Raw genomic sequence first — 17,057 nt, 5'->3', positions numbered from 1 at the left:
CTTCAAAAACACTTGTGGGGCCGCTACTGCTGTCCTTAGAATAACTGTCTCAGTACCATTCACTGACTGTACATCAGTAGCCTGCAGGCTGCAGCCAAATCATTCAGTGGTCTACAAACTAAGATAAACTTACACAGTGGTGTAAAGTAACTTAGTACATTTACTCAAGCACTGTACTTAAGTACAATTTGAGGTTTTATTTTTACTTTACTGGAGTATTCCAGTAAAGTAAAAATGAATTTTCAGTACTTTTACTTCTACTCCACTAGATCTCAGAGGCAAATATTGTACTTTTACTCCAGTAAAAATTGAACACTTTAGTTAATAGTTACTTTGTAGATTTGGATTATTATTACAAAACATGCATTAACCACATTCAGCCCTATACACATTTCGACCATTTGAAAAAAGCCGATCTACAAGCTCACAATGAGTCCCATGGGATGCATGCATTCCTGACTTTTACTTGTGATTATTCTTGTGTATTTCTAAATTGCAGTATTGATACTTCGACTTAAGTAAAAAATGTGAGTACTTTTTCCACCACTGCTGAATTGGGGTATAGCTATGTGTCCTGACTTCATCCTGCTATTCATAGAATGCTCCAACTGAAAACATCTTCCGTGTTATTATTATGTTTTCTACAGATAATGCAGACCATATCCCTATTATATCTCATTTGCATTGCATGTTCTAGGCCACGACCTCATGTGGCCGTGCGTTTCGCACGCGCTGCCTCTGGGAATGTGTGTACAGTCTGTGTACAGTCGAGTGCTATATGGCTCTGTGTGTGTACATACAGTACAGAGGACCGTGTCCCGAACAGACTCCAACACAGACGCATCTCCCTCTCTCGCGCTTTTTGTGTTTCGAACGGCTCTCACGCGGCCGTGGCATGGGGTGGATCGGCGGGGGGCGGGGCGGCTGACCTACTTCTGTCCAATCGGCGCCCGCTGTGGGCGGAGTCGCGCTCCCGCCAGCCAATGGGAGCGGGAGCGGGCAAAGCAGACGGCCTTCGTCCCCGCGTGCCTAGAACATGTGCGAGGCTGCTGGAACAGGGCTATTTTGCCGAGGCCGAGTGAGCTGAGTGTGTGCCCCGGGAAGCAACGTGCTGCTGGTGTATTCCTCTCGCCTGAACAACGCAGGCACACACCGCTCACGTTTTCTGTGGATTACAAGCATAGTGACAGAACTACGTCCCTTCCTTCAGCCACCTGATAATAATTACACAGGCTGCTATTGGGAAAATAAATACCTAAATGTATGAATGAATTAATGGATACTGTAATTTGTGGATATACGGTATAAACAATAATAATGCAGGAGGACAGTTATATGGGGCGTACACATCCCTGCATGGTAATAATAATAAGCAAAGACAATTGCATTATAGTTCCTGCAATGGAAAAAAAAGCAGGCGTGCACCTCGGTCTATGTGCTTTATAATAATCGCAATTAAAAAAACACGGTGTTTTGGTTGTGAGTGGCGGCAGGCAGGGCAGACATGCGGGGAGGCAGGAGGAGCACACACTGTCCACACAAACAACCGTTTAGGACGTGCCTCCTCGAGGAGTGGCACGAGGAGGTTAATGGGTAGGTGTGTGCGCTCATCAATATTGAGCAGGGGTTCTCAACCTGAGGTCCAGGGACCCACAGGGGGTCCTTGAGGGTGGTTCCATGGGGTCCCCAGCAAAAAAAATGTGTATAGCATCCAAATCAGTTTAACCACTTTAATCATAATTCAAGTTATAGACAACTTTGGCTATTCGAAAATAGCCGATCTACAAGCTCAAAACGCATTATGATGTGACTCGGTGTGAGCTTGTACATCTGTTATTTTCAACAAACCACAAAAAAAGACAACATCTTGAACAAATATGGAATAATATTGAACATTTTTAACACATGCAATTGAACACATTTTCTCTTATGGGGGTCCCTGTCTCCCTGGCACAACATGTGTTCAGATGGACGGGTCAAACGCGGCCATATAGCCTTATATTTGGGGGTCGTTGTCATGGAAAATGTTTGATAGACACCGGGTTTATCATGAGGAGGAGGTTAAAGTTATCAGAGGTAGGCGTGTGTGTATATGTGTCTGCCTCATCAATATTGAGGAGCGCGCGGTGTTCGGTGCACGCCCCGACACCACCCCCCCACCCCCGCCCCCCCCACCATCCACCACCACCCCGCCCACCCCGTTCTTCTGTTCCAGCCTGTGCGAGATGTGACGTGACGTCACGTGAACTGCCCGTGTTCGTTCCAGCTGAGCGAGGACAGCCGTCGTCGCGCGGACCGAACACCCCCCCCCCACCCCAGCCCCCACCTTCCAGCCCGTGCCCGTGACTGTATGCAAGAGAGGGAGAAGAAAAGTACAGTCAGAGAGAGAGAGAGAGAGAGAGAGAGAGAGAGAGAGAGAGACTCCCCCCGCCTCTTCCTAAAGAACCACAGGACAGAAGGGAGAAAGCAAATCAACTTGTCATCTGACCAGTCCGACTCTGTAGAGAAGAGACGCAGCCTTTTCTTTTTCCTCGTTCACTGCGTTTTTGTTTTCGTTGCTGTTGTTGTTGTTGTCCTTCCTCTTCTTGCACGTTAACAGTTTTTTCTCTCATTCGGAGGAGGAGGACGTTGCATTCCTTCTTTCTTTTTTTGTGCAAGTATTCGGTTCTTTTTTCCCCGTGCCGTATATTGAATGGTTGACACAGCCTCTTGGATGTTGATATAGGAGGGCTGTATAACTTTTGAGACATTATTTGCAACTGAGCTCCAGCAGCGAAGGAGTTTCTACCATTATTGGTTATTAATATTGTTATTAATATTATTGTTATTTACCATGGTCAGTGTTCCTGGGCAGATTGTCTGACTTTTTGGCAGTTTTTTTGGCACGCTCGTTCGCCGAAGACAAACGTCTCGTGCCATTTAAAAAGGGAAAGGAATTAACATTCTGCACGCCCTATAACTTCAGTGGAATACTTTGCTGAAAATGACTCTGCGTGGCACCGATCAAACCAAACTGTCTACAAGTTAAAAGGTAAAAGTTGCTCATTTGTCTTGCTTATGTTTTTTTTACTGTATTATGCTAAATCAACCTGCATTATTATCTACATTCATATTATTATATTATATTATAGCTTTTAAGTTTATTCTGTATGCAATTACAATAGCAGGCTGCACATAGAATACCAACTGCACAACTGCACAGGCAGCTTCTCTCTTCTCTCTCTTTCTCCACGCGCACACACACACACACACACACACACACACACACACACACACACACACACACACACACGCACGCACGCACGCACGCACGCACGCACGCACGCACGCACGCGCATTCAGGCACATACACACACACATTCCCCATTCTGCTCTCTTCGCTCTGTCTGTGTCTGCTCTCCACTCATTCAAGAAAGATAACTTTGTATTTTTTTGATAGGGTTTTTTTTTGGGCCAGTTTGTGTTGACCCCCTCGGGCCCCACTTCTTCCTCCTTGGAGCAGAGGTATCTATCTCTCTACTGACCGGACCCCCCCGGCCCACCCTGCCCATATACTCCACCTCCATCCGGTCCAGGATGTCCAGGCAGCTCTCTCAGCTCCTGACCCCCGACCTCCCAGCAGGGGCCAGCCCCCAGTTCGGAACGTGCAGCACCCAGCCCGGCGGATCCCTCACCTCGATGGCGGGTCTCAAGTCACTCCTGCAGCACCCCATGAAGGGAGACCACCAGCGGTTGAAAACCTCCTGCGATGTGAAAGGTGAGGATTGGCACCTTTTACCTTTTTGAGTTGACAAACCTTATAGATGTCAACTCATGCATGATTCATTATGTTGTTTAGACAAGCTATTTTGGACATGTCATTATAGGTGAAAATTGTCAAACATTGTGAAAATGGTAGGGGGGAAAAAAAGAAAATAGCAGATCTACAAGCTCAGATGTGTTGTGTTGTGAGCATACAGATCTGCTATTTTAGAAAAAAATGGTAAAATTGTTGACAACAGGGCTTAAAGCTGTAACTTTCATGTTCTACCCAGGAGACAAAATCGAGCCTCCTGTATGAGCGCCAAAATTTAGACTGCTAAGCTGTAACGGAAAGTCTGTTTGGGTGGAAGATAAATGATGTTTTGACCTCCATGTAATACCACTTGTCAACCAGTAGTGGTCCTACCACAGGATGTGCATTTATCAACAGAAGAGCATGTAGACCAACTACAACCACCACAGTTGTGTTAATTATATTGTAATAACATACCCTTATCATACGGATAACAAAAGTTATGGATTGCAGCTTTAAATTTGGATCGTGACAGCTGCCTCAGTCAGTCCTCATCGCAGGGGGAAGGCAGGTGTGTTTTAATCTGACACATCCTGTCCTGTCACGTTTTGACTGAACTGTCAGCACTGGCATGCTTTTAGGACGTGTTTAGGGAAAGGATTACATTTTAAAGCTATACATCCCGTAAGTTCTATGTCCGCTGTCTCCCTCTCCAGTCAGAGAGAGGTAATTGCAACAATTTGCCGAACGACAATACGCGCATCTAGTTTCCAACCCAGAGCATCATCGGCTTCAAATAACTTTATTGACATTGTCAACCACTAGGTGATACCCGACACCAGGGTATATGTTTCTCAATGGAAGAGCAGGGAGACCACCTCCAATCACTGCAGATGTGCTAGTTATATTGTATTAACGTACTCTACCATCCAGATTTGTTCAAATCGTTTATTCATTACAATAAATCCCAGATTGTCATTTTAAGTCCCGCCCACTCTTGCAGTAAATCTGGATGTATGTATCTTTACTGTTATCACAACTGATCTTTGTTGTGGTTTGTCCTATATGTTATTATGATGACATTTAACTTTTCATCTTAAATCTCCCCATCACCGATATCCTGAACATTAGCGTTTTGTTGTTGACTCTGCCAAAAAAGAGCTTGCAGTAGAGTTTATGATTGATATAACATCCAATTTAGTCACTTGTTCAAAAAATAACTTAAGTACCACAAGTCCACTGTCAACGACCACTAGTTTACATAAACCTCCACAATTCTTCCTAAAATTGGGTAATCTTTTTAGATCTCATGTTTCTTTATTCAATAAATGTTCCAGAATGTAACTGAACATTTTTGTCAACGTTAGCTGTCAGTCACTGTCTCGTTAAAAGCCCTCTTCAACCTATAATTCAAGTTCAGAAATGCAGCACTTGTAAGGAAGTATGTTTACAGTAATACGGTAATTTTAGATCAAATAAGTGTCGAAGTGACTTTCAAAGGGGAGTGCATGCAGAATGTACACTGCATGCACTTATGGAAATCTGAAGACAGGACAAATCTCTGGCTAGAAGTCAACATAAGCCTGGTATGGTCTTTACAGAAAGGCCTGTTGGCAAGCAAGCACTCTCATTGGAACCTGTTAAGTTAATCAAACCGCTCACTGCAATTTTACATAAATCATCATCTCAGTCACTCTACTCACAAATCACAGTAACTGTACTGGAGTTACATGATAACACCTTGCAGTGTAGAAACATAACAACACGTTTCTCAAATGTAGCTCCACGGGACAGTGAAGGGCGATGCCGTAGAAGCAGACAGAACGTACCATTCAAGTCTGAGTGCAGTGTGCTATACCTCCGTCCTGTGGTCCTCGTTAAGGCATCAGGAGCCAACTCTATCACCTCATTCATCTCCTTCACCTTTCTCTTTCTCTGTCCGCTAGACAAAGACAGGAACGTGGACATGGATGACGACTCCATGAGGAGCAGCAACGGAGGAGGCAACGGAGGCGGCAACGGAGGAGGCAACGGAGGAGGCAACGGAGGCGGCAACGGAGGCGGCTTCAATTCCCAGTTCCTGGGGCCCCTGCTGTGGGACCGCAGCTTGCCGGCGGACGGCGGCCTGTTCCAGCTGCAGTATATGGACTTAGAGGAGTTTCTCACCGACAACGGCATGGGCAACAGCCTCCAAAACGGCGGCAACTGTAACAGCTCCAGCACCGCCCAGATCCCCTCGCAGAGCACGCAGTCGGCCATGCCCAACCAGAGCTCCCAGTGCCCGCCATCCTCCCCGACATGCTCTACGTCGTCATCCTCTTCCTCCTCGCCGCCCTCGCTCATTGGTTTGGAGGTGGCGCAGCCGCCCCAGAGCCTGCTGGGAGGAGTCAATGACTATGGTGAGTTTTGCCCACTTACCCCGGGAATCAGTCCTCTACCCTCCCCCAACTCCCGGCCAGCCCTTGGTGCTATCGAAGCGTCCTTGAGGAAAACACTGAGGCCTTTAGCTGCTCACGTGACAGCCAAGTGCAGAAATAAATAAAACAAAACTCTCCCACGCTGAAGTTAACTGGGCAGAGGGACAGGAAGGCTTGGGTTACTAGTGGCACTCATGCTCTTTAGCTCACCAATGGTCATTTCCAGAAACCAGGCCTTTGCTCGAACCAGAATTCGAATAGCGGAAAAGAAAAGAGAATTATGTAGATCTGCTATTCACCTATTTTCGCTGATTATTCGTATATTTTTGCCCAGAATAGGAACGCTAGGTTAATAGTCCTCCAATTTAATGCTGGTGTTCTTTGAATGCCCCCGACACCCCAAAACAAACGTACGCACGCACACACACACACACACACACACACACACACACACACACATGCACGCGCACGCGCACGCACACGCACACACACACACACACACACCCTTTAGGTTAGTGATTCAGCACTTTCACATTCCCCTTTGGGTTTGGGTTCATGCTAAAACGCCGTAGTGACCAAGCACTTTTCTGTCCTGCAGAGAGAGTAGACAAAGTCATGCAGCCCCTGAACATAAAGTCAACATGACAGAGAGCATGCAGGAACAGAATGGTTAACAATGACTGGAATTCACTTTTTTTGTGAAGTAGCAGAGTGCACACTTAAAAGATCAGCTTTTCTCAGGGGGCTGTATGGCTGGTAGGAAGAGGGGTGGAGGACCGAACCAATGAAGCCGTAAAACAACAATGAAGGAGCCAAAGAAGGAGAGGGGTGGGGTAAATAAAACTTACAGAGAGAGAGGGCAGAGAGAGAGAGAGAGAGAGAGTTGTGAAGAATAGAGTTTTGCTTTTGTTGAGTCAAGCTCAAACCTTCATCAAAGAAGTTTAGTTTTTGGTTTTTCATGTGTAATCTATGGACAACAACAACAAGCGAAACATTCATGCCGTGCCAGTTGTCGGTGTGCAGTCGGGTCCAACAGTGCAAAAGCAAGCGGGGAAGAGGAGTGTGTCTGAGTGTTTTGTGATTGCGTGTCTTTAAATCTCTCTCTCCCCACCTCACACGCTACGGACATGTGCACGCGTCGCTACACGTGCAGAGGCTGTGAGTACTAGAGAGAGAGGGAACTATAGGCGGAGTCAGCAGGGATGTGGTGGGAGGGACCAAGAGTAGAAGGAGGGAGGGAGGGAGGGAAAGAGGAAGAGAGTGGCTGTGCTGTTGTTGGTACTGGAGTTAAAATGGAATGTCCAACTGGCCTATGACAGATCGAGTACATTGATACAGATAAAAGAATGAGATATGCAATATCAACACCGGGCCGGCTTGTTCTGCCATAAAGCCCTTACATCAAAGTTAAGATTTTAAAGGCTATATTTAGGCTGTCATGTTTTTTTATTGCATGACAAAGGTTGAATACTACACATTTGGATGATAATTCTTTCATGTTAAAGTTGATGTAAGTGTGTAGTGCAGTGTGTAAGTTTAACCACTTAAGCTCTATATACTGCACCATACCATGAATAGAAAAATAGCCGATCTTCACTAAGGCTCACAGCACGTTGCAATGTGAGCTTGCAGATCGTCTTGATTGCTGAGCGACACTGGTGTATGACATGTGTGAGTAAATTAAGCATATAGGTCAGGACTAGGCAATTTTTGAGAACTTTCGCCTATAATGACCGGCCCAAAATAGTGAGGGCACGTTTAAGGTGGTTAATGTCACCCCCCCCGCCCCCTCTCAGCTTTCTTACTATATTCAGCCACCACAACTTATTCCCTGTTGACAAGTCTGTTGATCTAGTGTTGCATACATGTATAGGGGTGTCTGTATGTCTGTCTGTATATTCCATTCCAACAGGAGTAGAGAGCCAGGCTGTAAGTGGTAAGACCCTAAAGGGTAGGGCGGGGCGTTGTAGCATAATACTGGCCCCACTCAGCCACTTTCAACGTGACGTCTCTATTTCTATTTAAAAAAAATAACTCAAACGTTCGATTTGAGTTGTGAGCTTGTCTTATGGCAAAGTATACACGTATACCTTTTTCCAATGATTTGATTAAGCTATACTATTCATTTAAATAAAACAATAGGGTCCGCACACTGGTAATAATGCTCCCACATTTCTTCCCACGTTTCAATCAAATGGATCTTATTCAGGAATAGATCCGTTTGAACAAGTAGGACCATATTACCAGTGGACCACATTATTTTATTTATGTTGATCTTCTGTTTGTGCTGCATATGGACACTGAAGTCGATGTGCATGCGCTATCTCCCTTATGCAGTTAATATAAAACCATAAAATGACTGTAAAGATGAGGTAATTAAGTACAATGTGATGGTATAGGCTCATCACATGTTATCTAAACCCAAACAAGACATCTTATAATTGCTTTATATGATTACCCGGCACATGACTTTTCATGTAATATGGAAGACAAACACACTCAACTCACATTTTGGTAGTCAAGTTTTAAATAGCACATACACACAGACACAAACTATACATACCTGTATCGAAAGTCATACATGATATACCTCACTAAAACGATTATTTGATGCCTAAAAGTTGAATTGGATAAATATTTATTTTGATTAATCATTGAACCCTATAGTTTCACCCCCCTTGCTGCATCAGCTGATTGATACATTGTAACGGTGGCCGTTACAATGTATCAAATACTGTTACAAGTCATCTTGCGCTGTAAAACCTGCCACAGGAGGAAGCAGGTAGAGAGTGTTAGCTGCAGATCTTAAAGTGCGAGGGAGGGTGTCGAGGTGTTCCAACAGATCTGTCAGCCTGGCCAGCGGAGCAGAGCAGAGCAGCACAGTGTCAGGCCGGAATTTGTCAACAGGATTTAACCACATGAACCTTAGCATCCCTATTCTGGGCATGCCACAATAGCCAAACATTCAGTGAAAGGAAAAAGGCAAAGATTTAGCCAAAATAGCAGATCTCTACGGCTGTTTTCGGCAAAGAGATTTAGGTGTAGAGTGACAAAATTAGGTAAAGGTAGGACACCTGGGGGACCCTGGTCAACTAAGTATATTATATGGTTTAAGTTGTAAAACAAAAGGAAACACAACATTGACAACCACATATTGATTGATCGTGTTGTGCCTCAATGGAACCTTCATACAGGGCCATGTGAAAAACATTACACAATGCAGGTTTAAAGAACTGGTTTTCCCGGGGAGGGGTTGTATCTTACATAACATATTTCCCCTCATACATTTCTCCATAGGCTTTCAGTCCTGGATACTGTATATGAGGTGGCCTACTAGTTTATGACATGTTGATACCCATAGCCTCTATATTATGTATTAACGGATGCAAGAGGGTGTGTGATAGTCATAGCTCATATGTCAGCATACCAGGAAATATTTTGTGATTATGGGAAAGGCGGTGTTTTTTTTGTTATTGTTTTGGGTCTTTATTCTTCATCGTGCCACCCTCCCAGCTCCCAGCACACCTTGGAGACAGGGTATAATATGTCGAAACTCAAAAGAGTTCCTTGCCAAAAATAAATGGTCCATAATTCATCATTCAGTATCTGTCAAATTAAATGGACAGAGCAGTAAACTGGGTTTTGGTTTTAGGTAAAATAATAATGTTTTGCCAAGTTACCTGCTATAACTTTTTTTAAGTACATCATAAAAAGTATATTTCTTATCAGTTTACTGTTTCAAATCACAAATTCTTCAAATGTCTTCAAGTTGCAAAATATCTTCATATGCTGGGCTACAGCCACCTCAATTATAATAATAATCTTCAGAGTCTATTCTTAATAAGTTTTAGTGAAACATAGACTCCTCAGACGTTCACTGTACCGACCATGGAGTGTAAGGTTGGAAAATGGCCTGCCTCTTCAGAGGAGCAGGAATAGTCCTTGTTTTTTTAGTACAGACAGAGTGTAGCTCTGCTGTCATCTGGTGGCTCGGATGCAGTACTGCAGCAGGTTTCCAAGCTCCAGCATAGTACTGTCTTGTCCACGGTCACTATCTGCTCATTTACATATCACAAATGGAGTTTGAACCGACACTGTTGTCCAGAGTGACTTCAACGAGTGCACTGATAGAGAGCAGGTGCTGTGTCTTGCTCAAGGGCACTTTAACAGTGCTAAACTGATAATTCCATTGATTACTTCTTTGATGAATCAAATAATCTTTTTTTAGAATATTTGAGAAAATCGATTATTTTACTAAAATCTTTTCTTTAATTATAATCAATTTATTCGATTATCTGTTGCCCGCCTACTTACGACCTTGCAATTATCGGCACTGTAACCATTATTCAGTCTACCACAAGCGCTAAGCATCAAACCCTCTGTTCCAACATTCCACAAATACTCAAATATAACTCGTAATAAAAGGGAGCAAAACGAGATATCTCAAAGTATTCTTTTTTCTCCCTCTTCTCTTCACCTCCAGGGAGCCAGATGAACGACTCGTGTGGGTCGCCGGGCTCCTCCTCCTCCTCCTCCTCTTCGTCCTGCGCCCCGATGCTGACGCCCACAGGCGGCAGCGGGTCGGACGAGGGCATGTTCGAGATGGACCCCACGGACATGGCCCTGTCCAGCATTCCCGGCCAGGACTCCTTCGACCCCAGGAGGCACCGCTTCAGCGACGATGAGCTCAAACCGCAGCCCATGATCAAGAAGGCCCGCAAGATGCTGGTGCCAGAGGATTTGAAGGTACAACATGTAATGACATTTTTTTTCACTTCTGCTCTACACTTAATCATAGGACAAGCAGTGAAAGTTGCTACATTTCTACATTAAATTAATTCAATTGTTAAATTGTGATATTATCAAACATGAATATGAAACATATCAGACACTCTACATTTAATTCAGGTTGACCAGAAGCAGGGCTAAAACATATCACCACTGGCCATAAAAACGAATAACCAGAGGGGAGATACCAAAATTAGAGGCATGAATCCGCGAAAATCCAGCCCCGACTGTGTCTAAAAGCATCAGGCAGAATGCAGCAGCAAACGAAATAACCGTGCATAGCGATAGATAGTAACCTTCTTGATCGTTTGATGCGATTCACGATCATTTCTGTCCCCAGAAATGGTTAACTCCATTTTGATGAGTGCCATTAACAAGATGCTGATATATAAACCATTTAGCTTTAACTTTAGTTTCCCCTTATTCGGCGAAACGATCGACGCGTTAAAGTGATGTGATGACAGCGGAGTAATGAAATGATAGAGACGGAGAGATGGATGTAATTTGTTCAGATGAGATGGGGGGGGGGGGGGCAAAAAGCCCCCAGGGCTTTAAGGAGAAAATGTCACCCCTAAAATTACTATAGCAGTGGTGGAAAGTACATTTACTCAAGACTTCTACTCCACTACATCTCAGGGAGGGAATCGTGGAAAAATACATGCAGGCGTCAGTGTATCGGTGTGACACGTGCATCTTTCATGCATTTTTCTCTTCCTAATAATTGCCATCGCTGCTCCTTTCACTTTTGTGCCTTTCCTCTAAAGCCTATTATGAATGTGATGGCTCACATGTCACCTGTCTGCGCGCTCAAAGATAACGATCTGTCCGCCCTCTACCTTTATGCTCCTGTCATTGTTTTGATCAAGGAAGTCGACTTACAGTAAACAGATATATATGCTCCTGTCATTGTTTTGATCAAGGAAGTCGACTTACAGTAAACAGATATATGCGAAGCACCACCAAACACTAGTGTGGACACTAGTGTTTGATCTGAAACACAATTTTATACAATATAGAGGGGGTCCCTGCTTCATCTCTCTCTCAGCTAGGGGGGTCCTTGGCCTGAAAACGTTGAAGACCCCTGATTAAGACATTTAGCAGACGCTCTTATCCAGATAGACTTACAATAAGCGAGGTAAACACATACATCAAACACAGAGAGATATCGTAGCGCCTCAGTAAACTATAGGATCACAATCCTAGTCAAATTTGGTCTCAGATACTATTCACATAATTGTCCGGATTTATGTCCACTCACACATCTAACTCTGCCTTTGTCCCTTCTCCTCCCCTGTGTGTGTCTCTCTCTCTGGAATCAGGACGACAAATACTGGTCACGGCGGTGTAAAAACAACGAGGCGGCCAAGCGCTCACGGGACGCGCGGCGCCTCAAGGAGAACCAGATCTCGGTGCGCGCCGCGTACCTGGAGCGGGAGAACGCCACTCTGCGGCAAGAGGTGGCCGAGATGAGGAAGGAGCTCGGCCGCTGCCGCAACATTCTCAGCAAATACGACAACCGCCATGCCGACCAGTGATGAGACAAAAGGACGAGGAAAAGCGTTTTCAAAGAAACAAAAAGCTGGATTCTCGTTTTTGTTTTGACTCTAAAAAAAGGACACTTGTTTCTTAGGGTGTGTGGCGTTGACGGACAGTAGGATGGGGGAACTGTGGTGGGCGGCTATAATGTTTTATGATGATGATGTGATGATGATGATGAATGTATTGGGAGATATATAGGGTGGTATGTATATATATATGTATGTATATACATATACATATATACATACACACATATACAGTATATATATATATATATATATATCTCAAAGCTCAGGTGTCTTGTTTTTTCGTAGAGGCGTGTCATAGTTGTGGAGCGGGTCCCTAAAATGTTCGACTGGACGGGACAGGGTGATAATCAGGATAGGCTGAGAAGGCGTGATGACTTTTAAAGGGTTTTGCTATCGGAGAATTGTATATTTTTATAATATTGAAGTAAAAACAAAAATTTAATAGAGAGAGAACAAATTTGGAGATTAATTTTTGTATATTTTCTATGTGACGGGGACAGAGGGAGAGATAGGAGAGAGAGAGAGTAAGAGAGACGGACTGACGTTGATGCTGAGATCTTTTTACAACATAGATGAGTCAGGTGGCGGCAATCCGGTTTGAGTCATAGATTCTTAGAATAGCTTTACAGTGAGGAGCAGGGATTTGGGCTGGGAGAAAGATGTTTCAATTGTAAAATATAGAGAGCAAAAATTATCTCAAAATTGTATAGTTCAACATTTCTTTTTTTTGTGGATTTTACTCTAGCACTTACATTTTTATTGGTTCTTGGTTTCTGTCACTGGGGAAACAGGCATGCAGAGACTGAGAGAGAGCGAGAGAGAGAGAGAGACAATGTAAGAAGAATGTGAGAAATGGGAAGACAGTGTTTACCATTTCCAGTATTTTCTCCTGTACCGGTGTGGTGTGGGTATAAAATTTTAAAAAATCGTACTTGCATTCACACATGAGGAGAACAACCTCACTATATTTGATTGACTTAAATCTCAGACCCACCGTTTATGATGAGATAAACGTCATAAGAGGATTTGTCCAGGATTTGTTGGATTTTAAGAGACGGTTACTTGTCTCTCTCTCTCTCTCTCTATGTATCTCTCCGTCTCTCACTCTGTTCCTGCCGGGTTATTCTGCTCCACCCTGTTGTATAATATCCTACTATAGCTGTCGGGCAGTGTTTGTGACTCCCCAGGTAACAGGCCCTCTTGACCTACTATATCTCATTGTCTTCTGTATTCATCTGTTAGCTTTCAAACAATACCCCTTACAGTTACCATAATCTAACCCCCACCTTGCCCTGTGTCTCACTTGTACATGACTCACAGCTCATTCAGATCTTCAGTAATGTAACAATGTACAAAAACAAAACAAACTCCCCAGGGGAGTGGAAACGCACGTTGATTTACTGTAAGTTATCATTGAACCATGATTACCGTTTATGGATGGATTAGACGCCTGCATTTTGATGGGCTGACACAGGTTTTTTGTGTATTTGCTAGAGGTCTGAGAGGAACCTGAATGTGGGTGAACGTGAATGAGTGTGTGGATGCATATTTGTATATGAATTTCAGGAGATGGGCTTCACTGCTCCCATTGACCGGAATGTGTGTGTTAATTTCTCAGATTTCTGGGACGAATAAAAAGCCAAAATTTCTGATTGTCGATTTGCCGCAAAGCTTGTTGATACTTTTCCGTTTTTTTTCTGTCAGTACCGCGGCCCTAACTGTTTACTGTCTCTCTCTTGAGTTTGTCTGTGTGCCCTCAGAATCTCCACAATGACATGGTACACTGCTTGTTATGTTCCCAGGGGCGGCAATGACCTGGCCAATCCAGTGACAGAGTTTTTTTTAATCCCCTTAATGACCACGTTGAATAGCTACCATTAACTACTATTATTATTATTATTATTATTGTTCTGATTATGATGATTGTTATCCCTCTTATTATCGCTGTTCTGTACTATTGAATGATTTTCTTTCTTTGGATGGACATCATGGATCTGTTTTGCATCGTGAAACACCTTCTCGATCTCGAGATTGTTCCTCAGAGAGACTCGCGCGAAAAATCGCTGAGAACCCTTAAACTGACATCCATGACACGTGGATGCGTTCCCGTGTCAATGCCTCCACACGTTGGACCTCGGTGCTCCTATGGACTATATACACCAAACTAAGCTTTTCCGCTCAAAGACACCTTTCTTGGCCTCTACGTTGACCACAGATTCTCATTCAGACTTTTCCGATACCTTTCATGTGAAGGTCATGCAGACTTGATTTACCTGTCATTACAAACCTATTTTTTTTGTTCTTTTTTTTTTACCGTTCTCTGTTGTGCAGTGCATGGGATTTGTGCGCACACTATTCTTCAGTAGGCTCCACGTTTCCTGTTGGTTAATTTCGACCCCCAGTTTTGACCTGTTCCCAAGCAGGTCGTGATACCTAATCCCCTCACAGATGTGGTTGGTAACTCTTTTATTAGTGACTCTAATTGAACTTCTTCTATCCTGCTGCGTCAGTAGTGTGTCCATGGTGCCCGGCCTGCTTCGTGCTGGTGATGTGGATGTTAATGGAGATCTTTCCCTGAAAAAAATAAAAAGATCGCTCTTATTCACTGCTCATTTGTTTTCCTCTGAAATGTTTGTCTTTGTTGGTGTTGTTTTATTAGATTAGAGATGAGTTATTGCCATAGGACTGGGGCTGGTGGACAATTGCTTTCAGCGCAGCCTGATGGAATGGCATCATCTCCAGTTCATACTTGGACAGACAGACCCATAGCAATAAGAAGACACCAAACACACACTGTACTGGGTAGAGGCTTTGTGACTTTATTGAATCTTTCTCAGAACTCAATTAACTTGGTGCTTGAAGCTTATATTAACTCTGAGACTGAGCCATGGATTAAAGTCCCTGTCCACATGTCCCATATGGTGTGGTTTAAATCCTCAGAAAACCATCCCTGTTCAATAAATGCACATTTACAGTATTTTCCTGAATTTTCTCCCCCAAAGCGTACCTAATTATTATATATTTTATATCACACAACATGCATTCATCCTCATTAACTAATGAATGTCAAAGCCGGCATTTAGTGAGGCTCTGATTGGTGTTCAGTGCGTGACATCACAACCCATCCGAGTTGCGTGCCCTGCGCCAAACCTAGATTCACTGAGTGCTGGTCTGCTAGTGCTTTTGTTACTACTAGTAACTAGTCCATACTATGAGCAGACATGATACCTGGGATGGCAACTGGCACTACAGATCCCATATGGCCCATTGCAAAAATGCAAGTCAACAGCTTCAATTGGAGAAAAGTTAGAAATCTGCTTCAATAAATTTCAGTTTGCCAAGATGACAAGTGACAATTTAAGGACTTTTAATACCTAATACCTAAAGAAAGAAAAATAGAAAAGAAATAGACCATTACTGCATCAAAATTAATCAACAAACTATACTATGAAAACTGCATGGTCAAACATTGGCCAAATTGGCCGTTGTGAGCTTGTAGATCTGCTAACATGTATCTGTGGAACAGAGTCAAACTACATATTGCCTCAACTCCTACAATTCCAAGTGCTTATCAGGGTGGGGTGGGGGGGTCACAAGTTCAAATATGATAATTTTGGGGGGCAGCCTGAAAAGATTGAGAGCCACTGCTATAGCCTACCAATCCACTGAGGAGGAAATGCACAAAAAGGCCACATAACAGTACAAAAGTCCAAGTCCACCGATTAGGTATAGGTAGTCAGGTACAGCGTGCTACTGTATAGAGAGGAGAGCACAGTTAGGCAATTCGAAACACCTGCTGGTCAATTAACCCTTGCACTGAGTCACTCCCTCTGTGTCCACATAGCACTTGAGTGAGAGTTCACAGAAATGCTAATAAACAGCTTACATTACATCTTCTTCGTCACCAGTGTTACCAGATGCACGATAATTATCGTATTTGTACGATCATTTTGTATGATGTACGATTAATAATTTAAAAAATGCCGAAATGTACGATCATTTTGCCATTTCACAAAAAAGTGCATGAATTTACTAAATTCTCTGGCTGTTGATCCGGGATCCGATTTGGCTTTTCAAAATAAGTCACGAAATCAGTAAATCTGACCCTAGATCTGTACTTGGAGACATTAAAAACACCCGTCGCGTCTTTCCAGTTCAGTTTTAGACTTTTATTTGTGTAAGGTCCAGGAACTTGCCTGCTTCCACGCAGCATATGTGATGCTTTTTTGTCACGTAGGAGTCTAAAACAAGTTTGTTTCTTACACCAAATACGCATTTTTTTGTGAAATTACATATTTACAGGTGTGATTTATAATTCTTTGGCAGTGTACGATAGTTTTCTTTCAAAAACGAGATATGCAGAGTGCAAGAAACTACCAGACTGTTTGTGGGTAGCCTAAGCTTCAAAAAGATGCACTGAACAAAAACAGGATTTTGTTGATTTCTAAGACTCAGCTATGATTACCAAGATACATGGGCAATAGAGAAAATGAATGTCCCCAGTTTCCA

General features: G+C 43.4%; 1 protein-coding gene across 2 annotated transcripts; it reads left to right on the top strand.

Annotated features, from left to right (window-relative positions):
• The first annotated feature begins 2,399 nt into the window (after positions 1 to 2,399).
• Positions 2,400 to 15,149, top strand: dbpb (D site albumin promoter binding protein b). Of its 2 annotated transcripts, none has more exons than XM_084053599.1 (5): positions 2,400 to 3,031; positions 3,440 to 3,757; positions 5,722 to 6,174; positions 10,676 to 10,938; positions 12,300 to 15,149. In XM_084053599.1, exons 2-5 carry the CDS (start codon positions 3,577 to 3,579, stop codon positions 12,513 to 12,515), a joined length of 1,113 nt encoding a protein of 370 aa, XP_083909725.1. In that variant the 5' UTR covers positions 2,400 to 3,031; positions 3,440 to 3,576; the 3' UTR covers positions 12,516 to 15,149. The 2 variants fall into 2 exon arrangements, with proteins under 2 accessions (XP_083909725.1, XP_083909724.1); XM_084053598.1 differs by having other exon boundaries at positions 10,676 to 10,947.
• The last annotated feature ends 1,908 nt before the right edge of the window (positions 15,150 to 17,057 follow it).

This window comes from Gymnoscopelus microlampas (assembly GCF_963454915.1).
Source record: "Gymnoscopelus microlampas genome assembly, chromosome: 3".
Taxonomy (NCBI): Eukaryota; Metazoa; Chordata; class Actinopteri; order Myctophiformes; family Myctophidae; genus Gymnoscopelus; species Gymnoscopelus microlampas.
Note: the sequence above shows the minus strand (reverse complement) of the source record. Positions and strands in the feature narration are given on the sequence as shown.

Coding starts and splice junctions, on each gene's coding strand:
- dbpb (XM_084053598.1), top strand. CDS start 3,577: ATGTCCAGGCAGCTCTCTCAGCTCCTGACCCCCGACCTCCCAGCAGGG. Junction 3,758..5,721: donor AACCTCCTGCGATGTGAAAG/GTGAGGATTGGC, acceptor TCTGTCCGCTAG/ACAAAGACAGGAACGTGGAC. Junction 10,948..12,299: donor AGGATTTGAAGGTACAACAT/GTAATGACATTT, acceptor CTCTGGAATCAG/GACGACAAATACTGGTCACG.